The 12829-nt window shown below is 42.1% G+C and overlaps 1 protein-coding gene across 4 annotated transcripts in view; it reads right to left on the bottom strand.

The window, feature by feature from the left end:
• Positions 1 to 12829, bottom strand: part of FECH (ferrochelatase) — an 80908-nt gene that overhangs the window by 35729 nt on the left and 32350 nt on the right. For 3 of the 4 annotated variants that reach the window (XM_089690064.1, XM_089690066.1, XM_089690065.1), the window contains exons 8-10: positions 9457 to 9621; positions 6473 to 6532; positions 5902 to 6032 (exon numbers count right to left, since the gene is read on the bottom strand). In XM_089690064.1, the coding sequence (XP_089546190.1) occupies positions 5902 to 6032; positions 6473 to 6532; positions 9457 to 9621 (356 nt within the window). Of the gene's footprint in view, positions 1 to 541; positions 6033 to 6472; positions 6533 to 9456; positions 9622 to 12829 lie in introns of those variants that run through there. The other variant, XM_089690067.1, reaches the window with a different exon arrangement.

The raw sequence follows: 12829 nt of genomic DNA, 5'->3' as shown, positions 1-12829 counted from the left end.
CCCGATCATAAGAGGATGGAGGATGCAGCAGTAATAGGTCCTACTCCTACCCCCCTTCAAAGTTTGAGTCACAAAGAGAAGCTATTTATCCACTCATTATACACTAGTAGATTTCTGAACAAATATTCATACATTTGATGACTGGGCAAATGTTTGTGTAGTACTTCATAATTTTGTTTGCTTTTAACATTTGATTGTGGAATGTATTTTCTGAATGAAAACTGCTCAAAATTTGTTTCCATTCTGTTGCTTCAAATTTTCTCATCACCATGGAGGAAAAATAAATAATGTTGATTTGACCCCACTCAGAATTAGAATACTGAACAAATGTTCTTAAAACTAAACATTTAGAACTAAATTCTATTAGTGTATAGCTAGCTTAACTGCCCATTGAATGGAGGCAATGCATGCTACTACCTGCAACTACCAACATCACCATTCTAAATGAGTGATGTGATGTTATCTAAAGATATCACCACTGCTGAACAGGTAGAATAAATGACATCACCAAGAAAAAAAAAGGCTTCAAGACACAATGAAGTGTTAGTGCAAATTATTTTTATAGTCTTGTTCCCTGATATGGCACATTCTTAACATACACAGATAAATAAGAGAAACCAGAATTCTTGCATTGTAAATCATTAAACGGCAGGATCAACAAAACGATGTGAGCTCCTCCTGGGGAGAGGGGTTGCTATATTCAGACTCTCTTGGTAAAATCCTCATCATCATTGTGGGAACACTCAGTTCCACAGGGGGTGATTCTGCAATTCATGGGTTCCCAGCTTTATTTACGATACGCCTACTCCATACCCACTGTAACCTACAGGAATACTGATGAAAGATGAACATAAGGGGGCATCCAAGTGTAGAGGGTTATTTTATTATTAAGCTGGACTCACGGCTTACCAAAGGACTACCTTACCATGCTTTCTTACTGTTTGTGAGTAGTTTTTATACCCTAGGTTATTAATAAAATAATAACCCTCTACACTTAGATTGGTGGCCCCTTCTGTCCATTTTTATCTCCTGCAGAGTACTGCTTCGCTCTAGGGGGAGCTGCCTTCGCCTGCCATACTCCACTTAGGATTATGGACTTTTATGTCTTGTTTGTAATTTTTTATCATATCACTATTGGTTTTCTCATAATTATATTTTTATATATCCCTTATTCCTCCCTTTTTTTATTTTTATTTTACACTGAGCATCTACCATATTCAGAATTTTATATGTTTGGTCCCCTCCCAGTGCTGATTTGTTATTTTTTCTCTGTACCGATGAAAGACTCCACCCTGACTCAAGGTGACCACACATGGCTCGAATTTTGGTGGATTTCTGCTGAAGTGGCCAAATTCCCGCATACACACTTTAATTCCCATGACTTCGAAGTCCGACTTCAGGTGCAACTTGGAAGACATCTATGCAACTTCATGCACAGATGTCTATGCAAGTAGCACCTGAATCTGCAAAAGTACTTTCAAAATCGGTGCGACTCTGACAGAATCACACCAAGACGACCGCTTCCATTGCAGACAATAGGGTGCAACTTGTCATGCAATTTGAAACTAATTTGTCCTTGGTAACACAGATGTGACGTCCTGCTATATGATAAACGAGCTGAAGTTAGCAGCTGATTGGCTACCATGCAGAACCGCACCAGATTTTGCACTCTTCAGTTCTAGTAAATCAACCCCAATGTGTGAAAAAAAGCCTTACACCCTACCCCATACCATTAGGTACCTAGAAATGCTTGATACTTGCCTTTCCTGAACAAGCTACTGCTTTGGCTATGACTGACTGGCTCCACCAGAACACCTTCAAAAGGAGAAGATGGGACCCACCACCAAAAGGAAGACAGAAGCAGCATGTGTTTTTTCAAAGGACAGGTAACTATGTAAGGTCTGTAAGTACCTAATTTATAGGGCAGCAAAGAAAATAAAATAGTAAAGGCTTATTTTAGGACAGCTGCACTGCAATTTGCTGACACCACTAAGCACGGCACCCTCAGAAGTGGCAGTAATTAGTGGCACCCCATGCTTCACTAGTCAGCACTTACAGTTTCTCGTAGGCTGGAGACCAGTTCTAATGAACTTGCTGCAAGCTAAATATTTTAGTTTTCTTTGTGTTCCATGATCGGCTTTATTAGACCTCGTTGTTTTGCATAATGCTTGCTCATCACATGTTTAGTAAGTAGGGCAAGTCTTTGAAAAGGCTGCGTGTTATATAAAAGGTAAACACTTCCTTTCAGTGCTCGTGGACACATCGTTCACAAAGAAGAAATAGGTTATGAGATGTGGGGACAATTCCAAAGCTGCACTTTTAAAGTTTTTGAAGGATGCTTGATAATGTTTGTGACTATCCCCATTATGTGCTCTTAATCACTTGCCAATCAACCTCTACAAAACTCAGGTAATCACTAGCTAGTAAAGTCAGTTACTGATGCTCAGGTCCGCCGGTTGTAGCACACTACAAAATATCATCTAGTTAATGACTGTGGCAGCATAGACAGACTACTGTTTGATATGCCTAAAAAGATCTAAAATGTTCACAATTCTTTTAAGTAAATCTGTCAATCTATTAAAATAGTAAAGAGGTCAGTCTTAAAATCAGAAAGCTACTGATGTCTGCACATTATTTTTGTTACCGTAAAAAGAGTGCTGGGTGCCTCCTGAACCCCGGAATCTCACTATGCAAACATGTTTGTTGTGAATGATTGGTGGCAATGTGAACCTCTCTAATTGTTATAAAGAACTCTGCTGAGGGATACAGAATGTTTTGGAGAGACAGAAGTCCAACTTTAGGATTTCAGGTGGTAGATACACTATATTGCCAAAAGTATTGGGACGCCTGCCTTTACATGCACATGAACTTTAATGGCATCCCAGTCTTAGTCCATAGGGTTCAATACTGAGTTGGCCCCGCCCTTTGCAGCTATAACAGTTTCAACTCTTCTGGGAAGGCCGTCCACAAGGTTTAGGAGGGTGTCTATGGGAATGTTTGACCATTCTTCCAGAAGCGCATTTGTGAGGTCAGGCACTGATGTAGGATGAGAAGACCTGGCTTGCAGTATTCTTCTTAATTCACCCCAAAGGTGTTCTATCGGGTTGAGGTGCATGCCAATCAGGTCCCTCCACCCCAAACTCGCTCATCCACGTCTTTATGGACCTTGCTTTGTGCACTGGTGTGCAGTCATGTTGGAACAGGAAGGGGCCATCCCCAAACGGTTCCCAAAACGTTTGGAGCATGAAATTCTCCAAAGTGTCTTGGTATGCTGACGCCTTAAGAGTTCAGCCCAACTCAAAAACAACCTCACACCATAATTCCCCCTCCACCAAACTCTACACTTGGCACAATGCAGTCAGGCAAATACTGTTTTCCTGGCAACAGCCAAACCCAGACACATCCAGTGGATTGCCAGACAAAGAAGCGTGATTGGTAACTCCAGAGAACATGTCTCCACTGCTCTACAGTCCAGTGGAGGTGTGCTTTACACCAATACATCTGACGCTTTGCATTGAACTTGGTGATGCAAGGCTTGGATGCAGCTGCTCAGCCATGGCAACCCATTCCATGAAGTTCTATAGGCACTGTTGTGCTAATCTGAAGGTCACATGAAGTTTGGCGGTCTTTAGCTATTGATAGTTGGCGACTTCTGTGCACTGTGCGCTTCATCATGCACTAACCCCCATCATTTTATGTGGCCTAACACTTGGTGGCTGAGTTGCTGCTGTTCCCAGTGGCTTCCACTTTGTTATAATACCACTAACAGCTGACCGTGGAATATTTAGTAGCCAGGAAATGTCACGGATGGACATATTACACAGGAGGCAACCTATCACAGGACCACGCTTGAATTTACTGAGCTCCTGAGAGCGACCCATTCTTTCCCATGCCTAGGTGCCCAATTTGGAGGGGTGACCAAATACTTTTAGCAACATAGTGTATATACCAAGCGTACAAAGGTGCCTCAGAACCCTTTGGAAGATAAGAGGCTCCAGGTGGCTACTTTGAAAGCTGACCTACCGGAATTATTTGTATTGCATATTTACATTGGTCCAGAGTGGCACAATGTAAGATTGCATATCTCTTACTTGGGCTGCTGGGGAATTTGTAAATCACTCGGAACTACTACAGCAATGGGTTTGATCTGCGGGGACGCGCTCAGCTTCCGCGAGAGGGCGGGGACGCGCGCAGCTTCCGCGAGAGGGCGGGGACGCGCGCAGCTTCCGCGAGAGGGCGGGGACGCGCGCAGCTTCCGCGAGAGGGCGGGGACGCGCGCAGCTTCCGCGAGAGGGCGGGGACGCGCGCAGTTTCAGCGAGAGGGCGGGGACGCGCGCAGTTTCAGCGAGAGGGCGGGGACGTGCGCAGTTTCAGCGAGAGGGCGGGGACGTGCGCAGTTTCAGCGAGAGGGCGGGGACGTGCGCAGTTTCAGCGAGAGGGCGGAAGCGTGCTCAGGGCGGGGAAAGCCTTGTATTCTGCAAAAAAAAAAATCAGTACATGGTGTTATGTGAATAGCAGCAGTGCCAAGCATTTGACCCCCTGTGGTCAGTGTGCAGAAGGGAAGCCACCTGCACTAAACCTGAACAAGGTTCAGAAGATCTCAGCTTACACTGCAGCAGCGCTAACAGTGACTCCCATCATCCTCAGTAGCCCACCAGGTATGAGATATGCATACTTACATTGTGCCAACCTGAATGTAAGCATGCCATATATATAATTCTTGGCGCTTTAGGTGTTAATGACATGTTTTTATTTTTTTTATAAAACAACAGGTTTTGTTTTTTGTTTTTTTTACAGTGTTATTTTATTATTATCCACTTGATGGAAGAGCATAAGCGCAATGGGGCAAATGTATGAAAAGGCTGGGCTCTATTCACAGGACTTTGAACAGGCACAAAAATTGATGCATATGTTCACATACTCCTGATTCACTGCATTGTTCCATTAGGGCAGCCAAGTACTTAGGAAACATCAGGTGACACATTTACCCCAATGCTGCAGCAGGTGTAAAATACTACTGCGAAAACATTCATATAAAAGTGACTGCAAGACTAATCCTTCCAACCCTTCACTGGGTAACAGCAGTACATAAATCTGCCCCACTAATTTTGGAAGCACCAACTTACAGACAAAAATTTTACAAAAAAAAAATAATAATAGTACTCAGGCAACGAGTCAGAGAATACATAGGTTCTCAGCACAATCAGACTCCAATGCTTCTGCTGTATTTAAAGAGGAACTAAAAACTCTCCAAATCAACATGAACTATTTTGAATACTTATGTTGCAAGCATTCATAAATAGACAGGTAGGTATATTATATCCTTGTTGCAAGCATTTGTAAATAGACAGGTAGGTATATTATATTTACTTGTTTAATTCTTTTTTTTCAGTTGCTTCCTGTTTTCTGGTCTAGGCCAATATGATGTCACAAATCCCAGGAGCCTTCATGGGCATTTTTTTCCCCTTTCATCTGGAAAAGAGGCTCTCTTAGCGAAGCATGTACTTTTGCCTGCATGCCTGAGCTAAGGGCAGATGAATTCCAGAAAGTAAATTGTACATGAATAATTTGCCATTATTGAAGATGGCTGCAACTAGAAATGCTAGGGGGGTGTTACTCAAAGTGGTTTCTCAACAAAATAAAGCATTGAGACATGGATGAGTGAGCTTGCTTGGAATATTAAAAAATTAATTTTAGTTCCGCTTTAGACAGAGGATAGACCCTCCTAAACTGAGTCTAGCCTGAAAAAAAAACCCTTCATAGAAGCAAACCAAGCATAGGTTGTAAATATAAAAGTAATGCATATGTTGTGTGCCTTAGCACTCCATGTAAATTAACTTGAAAACTCAAAGTTTGTGCCTCCTTCTGCACAGACACAACCCAACCCAAGATCCAGCTCACAGTTTCTGATTCGTAAAGAACGACTTTGCTGCTTCGCAGACTGGATTCACGCACATCGGACATCGCAGAGTTAACTGTTTGGAACAGGTCTCATTGGACTTGAGATGCGAAAGGACTAAATCGGCCAGAGCCTGGAGAAAGGAAAATAAATAAATAATAACAAAAAGGGAAAAGGCCAAATTGGTCAAAAGAAAACCAATAAAATGTAAACATTGTTGCACACCAAGAAGATATTGGCGACGATCAAGCATAAAGCAAAACTAAGGCAAATGTCTAACTTTTCCCCGATCGATTCCTCCGTGCTGTTTTCCATCTCTCAATCCACCAGCACCCCTGGGAAGACCGACTCTACAAAAGGAAACCTTGCGACTTTAAACCCAACAGGCTGCCTCCTTCAATTCTTCAAGGTATGTATAGTCTCCATGCAAAGTCTGGCAATGTTTATCCTAGCTAGACTTCTCCCCACTTAAAAAGAATGGATTTTTCACACTGTTGCCGCAGTTAGAACTAAGAACCAATAATCACCGTCCTGCAGTCAATAGCATTAAAGCTGGTTTAACAATACTGATACCTTGGAGAACAATGGATTTCCATTAAGGGATTCCGATCGTCTGATGTTCTCAACTCCACACTGAAACAGAGGAAGAGAGAGAAGAATGACTGTGGCTCCTGCCGATCGTTGCGCACACGGCAGAACACAAGGCTTATTAAATGGATTATTTATTATGTAAAAATGCTGTAACAATGCAAGGAAATGTATAGCTAATTTTCAGACCCCGTCAATGCGCCCTGGCTTCTCTGCGGGGGATTTCTCTTTGACAACAAAGAAGTTGTTTGAAAGTTTCCAAGAACTGATTAAGTATTGTGGCCTACCTCCATAAGTTTTTTTTTTTTTTTAATTGCATACGAAGAAATAATATAATTTATAAAGGCTGGGCTAGCAACACTTCTACAAGATTTCAGTTGGCATTTAAAAGGCTCTTCTATTTTAGTAGCCAGGGCTGAAGTTCCATCACTGAACCCTGTAGACACACAATCATACTCGGCAGGGCCACCATTCACAACATCCTGGCTAGCCAGACAGTAGATCTTCTGCCAGGCCAGGCCTTCCAAGAAGGACATGCAATTCCAAATAGTGTTGTATGCAGTGACATAGGCCCCTTGCACACGGGCATAATAATTTACTGATGTTTAGTCAGGAATTTGTGAGGCCCGTGTGCAAGGGGCCAAAACTGTGTGTAAAGACCTCAGTAATGCTGAGTATAGGCGAGTAAAGGTGTGTAAGAACATAGATGAGTAAAATTCTTCTTCACTGCCAGCATTGTAATATACTCACTTTTACTCGTGTAAACATTATAAACAAGTAAAACACACAAGAAAATTACTGCACTCACATGAAACATTTCCTATTTATGTTTTTCTGCTCTACACTCAATGCTGTAATTATTGATCTTTACTTTAGCTGTGTGCAATATCCCATGGACAACAACGCATCTCATTTCAGATCAGTAAAAAACGTAAATGAATTGTAAAATGCAACTATAGGTCCACTTTAACTTTATCCTCTGCAGCCTCTATTGTTCCTCCAGTTTGTTGCAGTAGCCTATATCTGCTGTTATTGGAAGCTGCAATGACTACAGCTTGATGTACAGAGCTCCGACAAGAGCTGCCTTTTTCGTTTTAGTATTCACAACTTATTCTTTGATCTGCAAGTGAATAAAGGACCTTTCTACAGCAAAGTTCAAAAGAAAGAGGCCTTTGATGGCTTAGGTATCCAAGAACTACCTGTGATCAGCAGATTACTGAAGTGAGAGTACTGTCCATGCCCGTGCTTATGAACAGCGGGAAGCAGCTATGAGGACATGATAGATGTCTCGCTCTACATGCTGAGGCAGAGGGGTCTCAAATTTAAAAGTGTGACCCCATGCAGGTACTGCAAGAAGCCATGACAAAATAGACTGCCAAAAGGAGCAAATATTAAAGCAGTATTGAAAAAAAAAAAAAACCCCAAAACACTGACAGGCAGTACTTTGACAGAAGAGATCCAATTGGTGTCAGCATTAACCCCTTGGCGCTGGCGCCTCCCGGCCTTTTAAGGTTTTCAGAAGCCAGGAGGCAGGGCGGGGTTTAGAGTCATGTGACCACGTGGCACGCCGTCACATGATCGGGAATAGTCCCGATCGAAAGAGGAGATCAGGACCTTTCCTTGAGAACCGAACATGTGTGCTGGGAGCGCGCAGGGCACGTACTCTCAGCACATATATGTTCTTTTTCAATAGAACGCAAATTTGCGGCCGCTCGGCGTCTAGGCCCAGACGCCGGGAGGCCACACATTTGCGTTCGGCCGGCGTGAAGAGGTTAATGTTCACTGACCTGAAGCTCAGCATCCTTTTATGACATCCCTCTGTGTTATGATTATGTTACTCCCACACGTGTGTGCAAATTTAACAGTGGCTACTGCTGCTGTCAATTACAGCCTGTGAGCCAATGAGGAGAGAGCATGGGGCAGGACCGAGGAACAGTGTGTGTGTGGATGGAGACACACAGCAGCGGCTTGGGAGTGAGACTGCTTGGGTAGAAAGCTGCTACTATTAAACACGGCAGGGGAGAGGGGCCAGGAGCGTTGGCAGGGGACTTGGGAAAAGGAGGATCGGGGCTGCTCTGTGCAAAACTATTGCACAGAGCAGGTGAGTATGACTTTTTTTTTTTTAAATGCCTTTAATATCACTTTAAGTCAGTGATGGGACAGCAGTATGAATGTAAAAATATGTATTTTAAACAAACATTACAAGCAACCCTAGACAGTGGGGTCCGGGTACACTGCCCTAGATAAACACCGAGTGCTACAGATCAGATGTAAAAATATGCACGTATTCTTTTCACATTTGAGTCTGCCAAGCATTGCAACCGCAAACAGAGGATCATGAGTGCCGTGCTCTGACTCCAGCAGACTATGCCACCAGCTCAGTTCCATAAGGACCTTCAACTACACAGCTGGAGGAAGCATCAATGAAGTACAAGTGCACTGATGTCACTGCATTTGTGTGCCATAACTACAGTCCCTTTGCAGCAGTGGCAGATGGGTCATTTTTTCATTCACAACTCTGAATGACGTGGTTGTTCAAGTGAAGCCACACTTGCCAAATTCATATTTGACAAGAGCCGGCAGGAAGAAGAGCCTTCAATTCTGTAAGTGGGCAGGAGGGGCACAGTCAATGTTTCATGGTACACCCTGGATATGACCAACATGATGGAGTCCGCTCTTAGGCAATACCATTAGGTCACATCCCTGCCTCCAGCCTTTGACTGAACAGTGAAAGAGCAGCAACAGACCAATGAGGGAATCTCGTGCTCAGGAGGAACATGCTGAGAGCAGAAAGAGCAGACAGGACACCTAAATGGCCTCTCCTACTAATCTAAATACAGGAGTAAACAAGACACTCAAGTCAAATGTAGGTATTTATGGTAATTGCATTTAAAATATATTTGTTTTTGTAAATAAATACATAATTGCATCATCCCCAGTATGCTTAGTATCCTTTCAGATGATCATACCTCCTGTGCAAGATGATGAGCATACTCTATATCCAGCTCATACAGTGTTTCAATGTGATCGCTGGTGAAGGCAATAGGGACTAGGAGAATGTTCTTTTTTCCCCTCTGGCAGAGGCCTTTAATGGTTTCATCAGTATGAGGACCCAACCAGGGCATGGGACCAACCTGAAACATAAACAGAGATGCCGTAGCAGATCAGTCTGTTAGCCAGCTGTGACTGTAGATCACTTCAATTAGATAAAACACAAAATAAGAATTTAACAATTAACTTTGAGTAAAGTGGAAAAAAAAAAAAGGAATAAAAGATCTTCCATATCTAGAAGGCATAGTCCAATCACATCTCTATTACAGTACAGTCTTTGGAGAATCTTGGGCTGGATAGATCACAATAGTAAAAGAGGATGTCTCCAACATCCATCTTTTGGGGCCTCTGATGATGAGCTCTGGGCCTGTGTCGATGAGATACTTCGAACTGCTTTTGACATATGAGGTCATTTGGAACTACTTAGCAGGTGCATCTTACCTGCTGTTGACTTGCTTTAGGACACTTCTGCATAGACTTTTATAGAGAGAAGCAGTTCTGATGTAGACAAAAGCCCATCAACAGAGACCCCTACAAAATAGAAACTATATTAGGTTCATCAAAGATGGATAATGGCGTCAGGTTAAGGAGTACAGTGTAATCTCAGCTGTCTCTGATGGTTCTGTAGGTGGTGAGACAGCTGAGATTACACTGGACACCTAACCCTGACGCCATTATCCATCTTTGATGAACCTAATAATAGTTTTTATTTTGTAAGTGGCTTTTTATCAAATTGTGGTTGGTTTGGTTATTATACCATTGGAGGCTAATCCTTTCTTTCCATATTTTCTGATTTCCAATAAACCTGATGGAGGAATGATCTTGGTCATGTGAAACCCGGAAGTTGAGGTGGATTAGTTAAAGCAAAGTATGCCATCAAGAGAGTGGTTGACATATGCTTCGTGTGAATATTTTCCTGACGGGAGAGGATTTCACGAGTACATATGGTGTGTGGTGGACATTTGGGGAAGAAACACAGCACCTGATTCTTTGCAATTTTATGGACAATTTAAGTACTTGTTTTTTTTATTCTGATCGTGCACTTTACTGTGAAATTATGATATATTTGATCACAGCTCTACTGTGGAGTCAAGGTGTATTTTCAGGTTGAACATCTCGATTTCATATGTTAACAAAGTGTCACGAAAAGCCTTTGCCACTACAAGAATAGCATTTGGAGGCTTCACATACAGATGTACAAAAGTATTTTGAGGAGTCTCACATAGGACACAGGACAGGGAGTTCTTCCACAATTAGGTTCATAAAAATAATTAAGGATACATTCAACCATTTAAAGCCAAACTTAAAAAAAAATACCCTTGCTATGGGGCTCCTCCGTGTTGTAAGGATGAATGCTTGTGTTTCCACCATTGGCTGCCTGAATACAGTGGCGCTACCAGTTACCAAATTTGATAGGACACCATCTGCTAGGACAGTCACTGTACAACCAACAATTTCCCCCTGGCTTAGAATGGGGTGGGACCACCCACAGCTTGATATTCAGCCGATTCAACATGAATCTGCCAAAACTCAAGCCATATTTTAACAAGATTTATAATTTCGTAAGTTGCCTGAAAATATGGGAATGCACATAAATGAATCTCAGTATTAATACTATGATTTACTGACAGATCCTCGGCAGTGGTAATGTGAGAGCCCATCTGTTGGCTAAATGTTCTGTCTTTGCTTTGTTTTATTATTGTGCAATATAATCAGCATTTAAAGTAGAATTCCAGTTTTCAATGCACGTTAAAAAGTTCATTCGAGTCAAGCTCAGCACCCCCATAAACGAAAAAACAACAACCACATTTTCATTACTAAACAATACAGTTGCTGTGTGTCCTGTACTACACTGTAGTACAATTAGCTATAAACAGTAAGTGGAGCTGTGTTTCGGCAGCAGTATGGGAAACTTCCCATCTGCTGGCAAAATAAAAGTGAGTACTTCACCACCATGTATTTTTATCAATGAATACAGGGCTTCTTTTGATTGGCCGAGGTAGAAATGATGCCATCTGCCCGTCTCTCCACCTCGACCGAACAGAGGAAGCCTTGTATTCATTAATAATGAATACAAGATTTGGTCCAAATCAACGTTTTAAAGTAAACTGAAACCTGGAATTCCATTTTAAAAATATAACAAAAAGCAAAACTTTTTTTTTTTTTTTAAAGATTTGGATGTAGTAGTGAGGGGATAGAACCCCTGACAGGTTTTGATTGCTGTCTGTGTGCCCTTTAGAAATAGTCACTCCCCCCATCAATATCACCAGCAATGAAAGTGAACAGAAACGTAAAATTTTGAGTTGCCACCAGAACAAGAATAAAGGTGAAATCTTTCAATGGGCGGGCGGGCAGGCGGGCGGGCGGGCCCATGCACGCACGCATTACCTTGTTCCAGTGAAATCAGTCACCATAGGTATTTCCTTCACATTGGAAAGATATCCTCTTACTCCCTGTTCAGTCTACAGGACAGAAAGTGATGGGAAATCACCCTGATTTACACAGATGTATAGGCAGCGCACAGATGAGGAGTCACCAGAACTTCTCCAAAAATGATCTGCAGCCCAACTCCAACAAAAACGTATTTGGCTTTAGATACACTACGGAAGTGTGTTAGAGCCTTTGTCAGGGTTTTATTGCTGTGTTCCTGTTGGGGAGATTTCCCATCACTTCGTGTCAGGATACACAGAGGAAACCAAAAACACATTTTTTATTAAAGTGGATGAGTGTTAGAGCAAGGTTTTCACTGCTGCCCATTGCCTTGACCACAACTCACCCCCTGCAATTACTTGTAGGGGTGTCACAGCGGCACAAGTTGAGAGATCTTTAAAATGGGATCATAGACAGAAAAACAAAATCTAACAGAAGATTTATGCTGTAACTATTCTTTCGAAAACGTAAAAAAAAAAAAAAAAAAAGCTGGAATAGGCTTTAAAGCACAATGATTACAAAATATATATTCTGATATATTCTATATTCTGATAACTGTATGCCGTTGATGTGTAATAACAGTATTCAGAATGATTTGTTCCCCCGAGAGACACGGTCACCTTGCCCATGAAGAGCAAAGTGACAGTGTCTCTGCAAAATACTCTATAACCCTGCACTGCCTCGCAAATCCTTGCTATTCCACAACTGCAGAAAATATCTGCCATTTCCAGGTATGGGAGAGCAGGTGTCTGTACAGAGCAGCCATTTACTAGGTCCAAGCACAATCACATGACCACAGGTTTCCAACATAACCAATTTTTTTTTTTTTTAATCCGACAATTTTTATTGAAAAAAATTTGA

Source organism: Staurois parvus, unplaced genomic scaffold (assembly GCF_062004578.1).
Source record: "Staurois parvus isolate SC_StPar_1 unplaced genomic scaffold, SC_StPar_1.0 ptg000513l, whole genome shotgun sequence".
Lineage (NCBI taxonomy): Eukaryota > Metazoa > Chordata > Amphibia > Anura > Ranidae > Staurois > Staurois parvus.
Note: the sequence above shows the minus strand (reverse complement) of the source record. Positions and strands in the feature narration are given on the sequence as shown.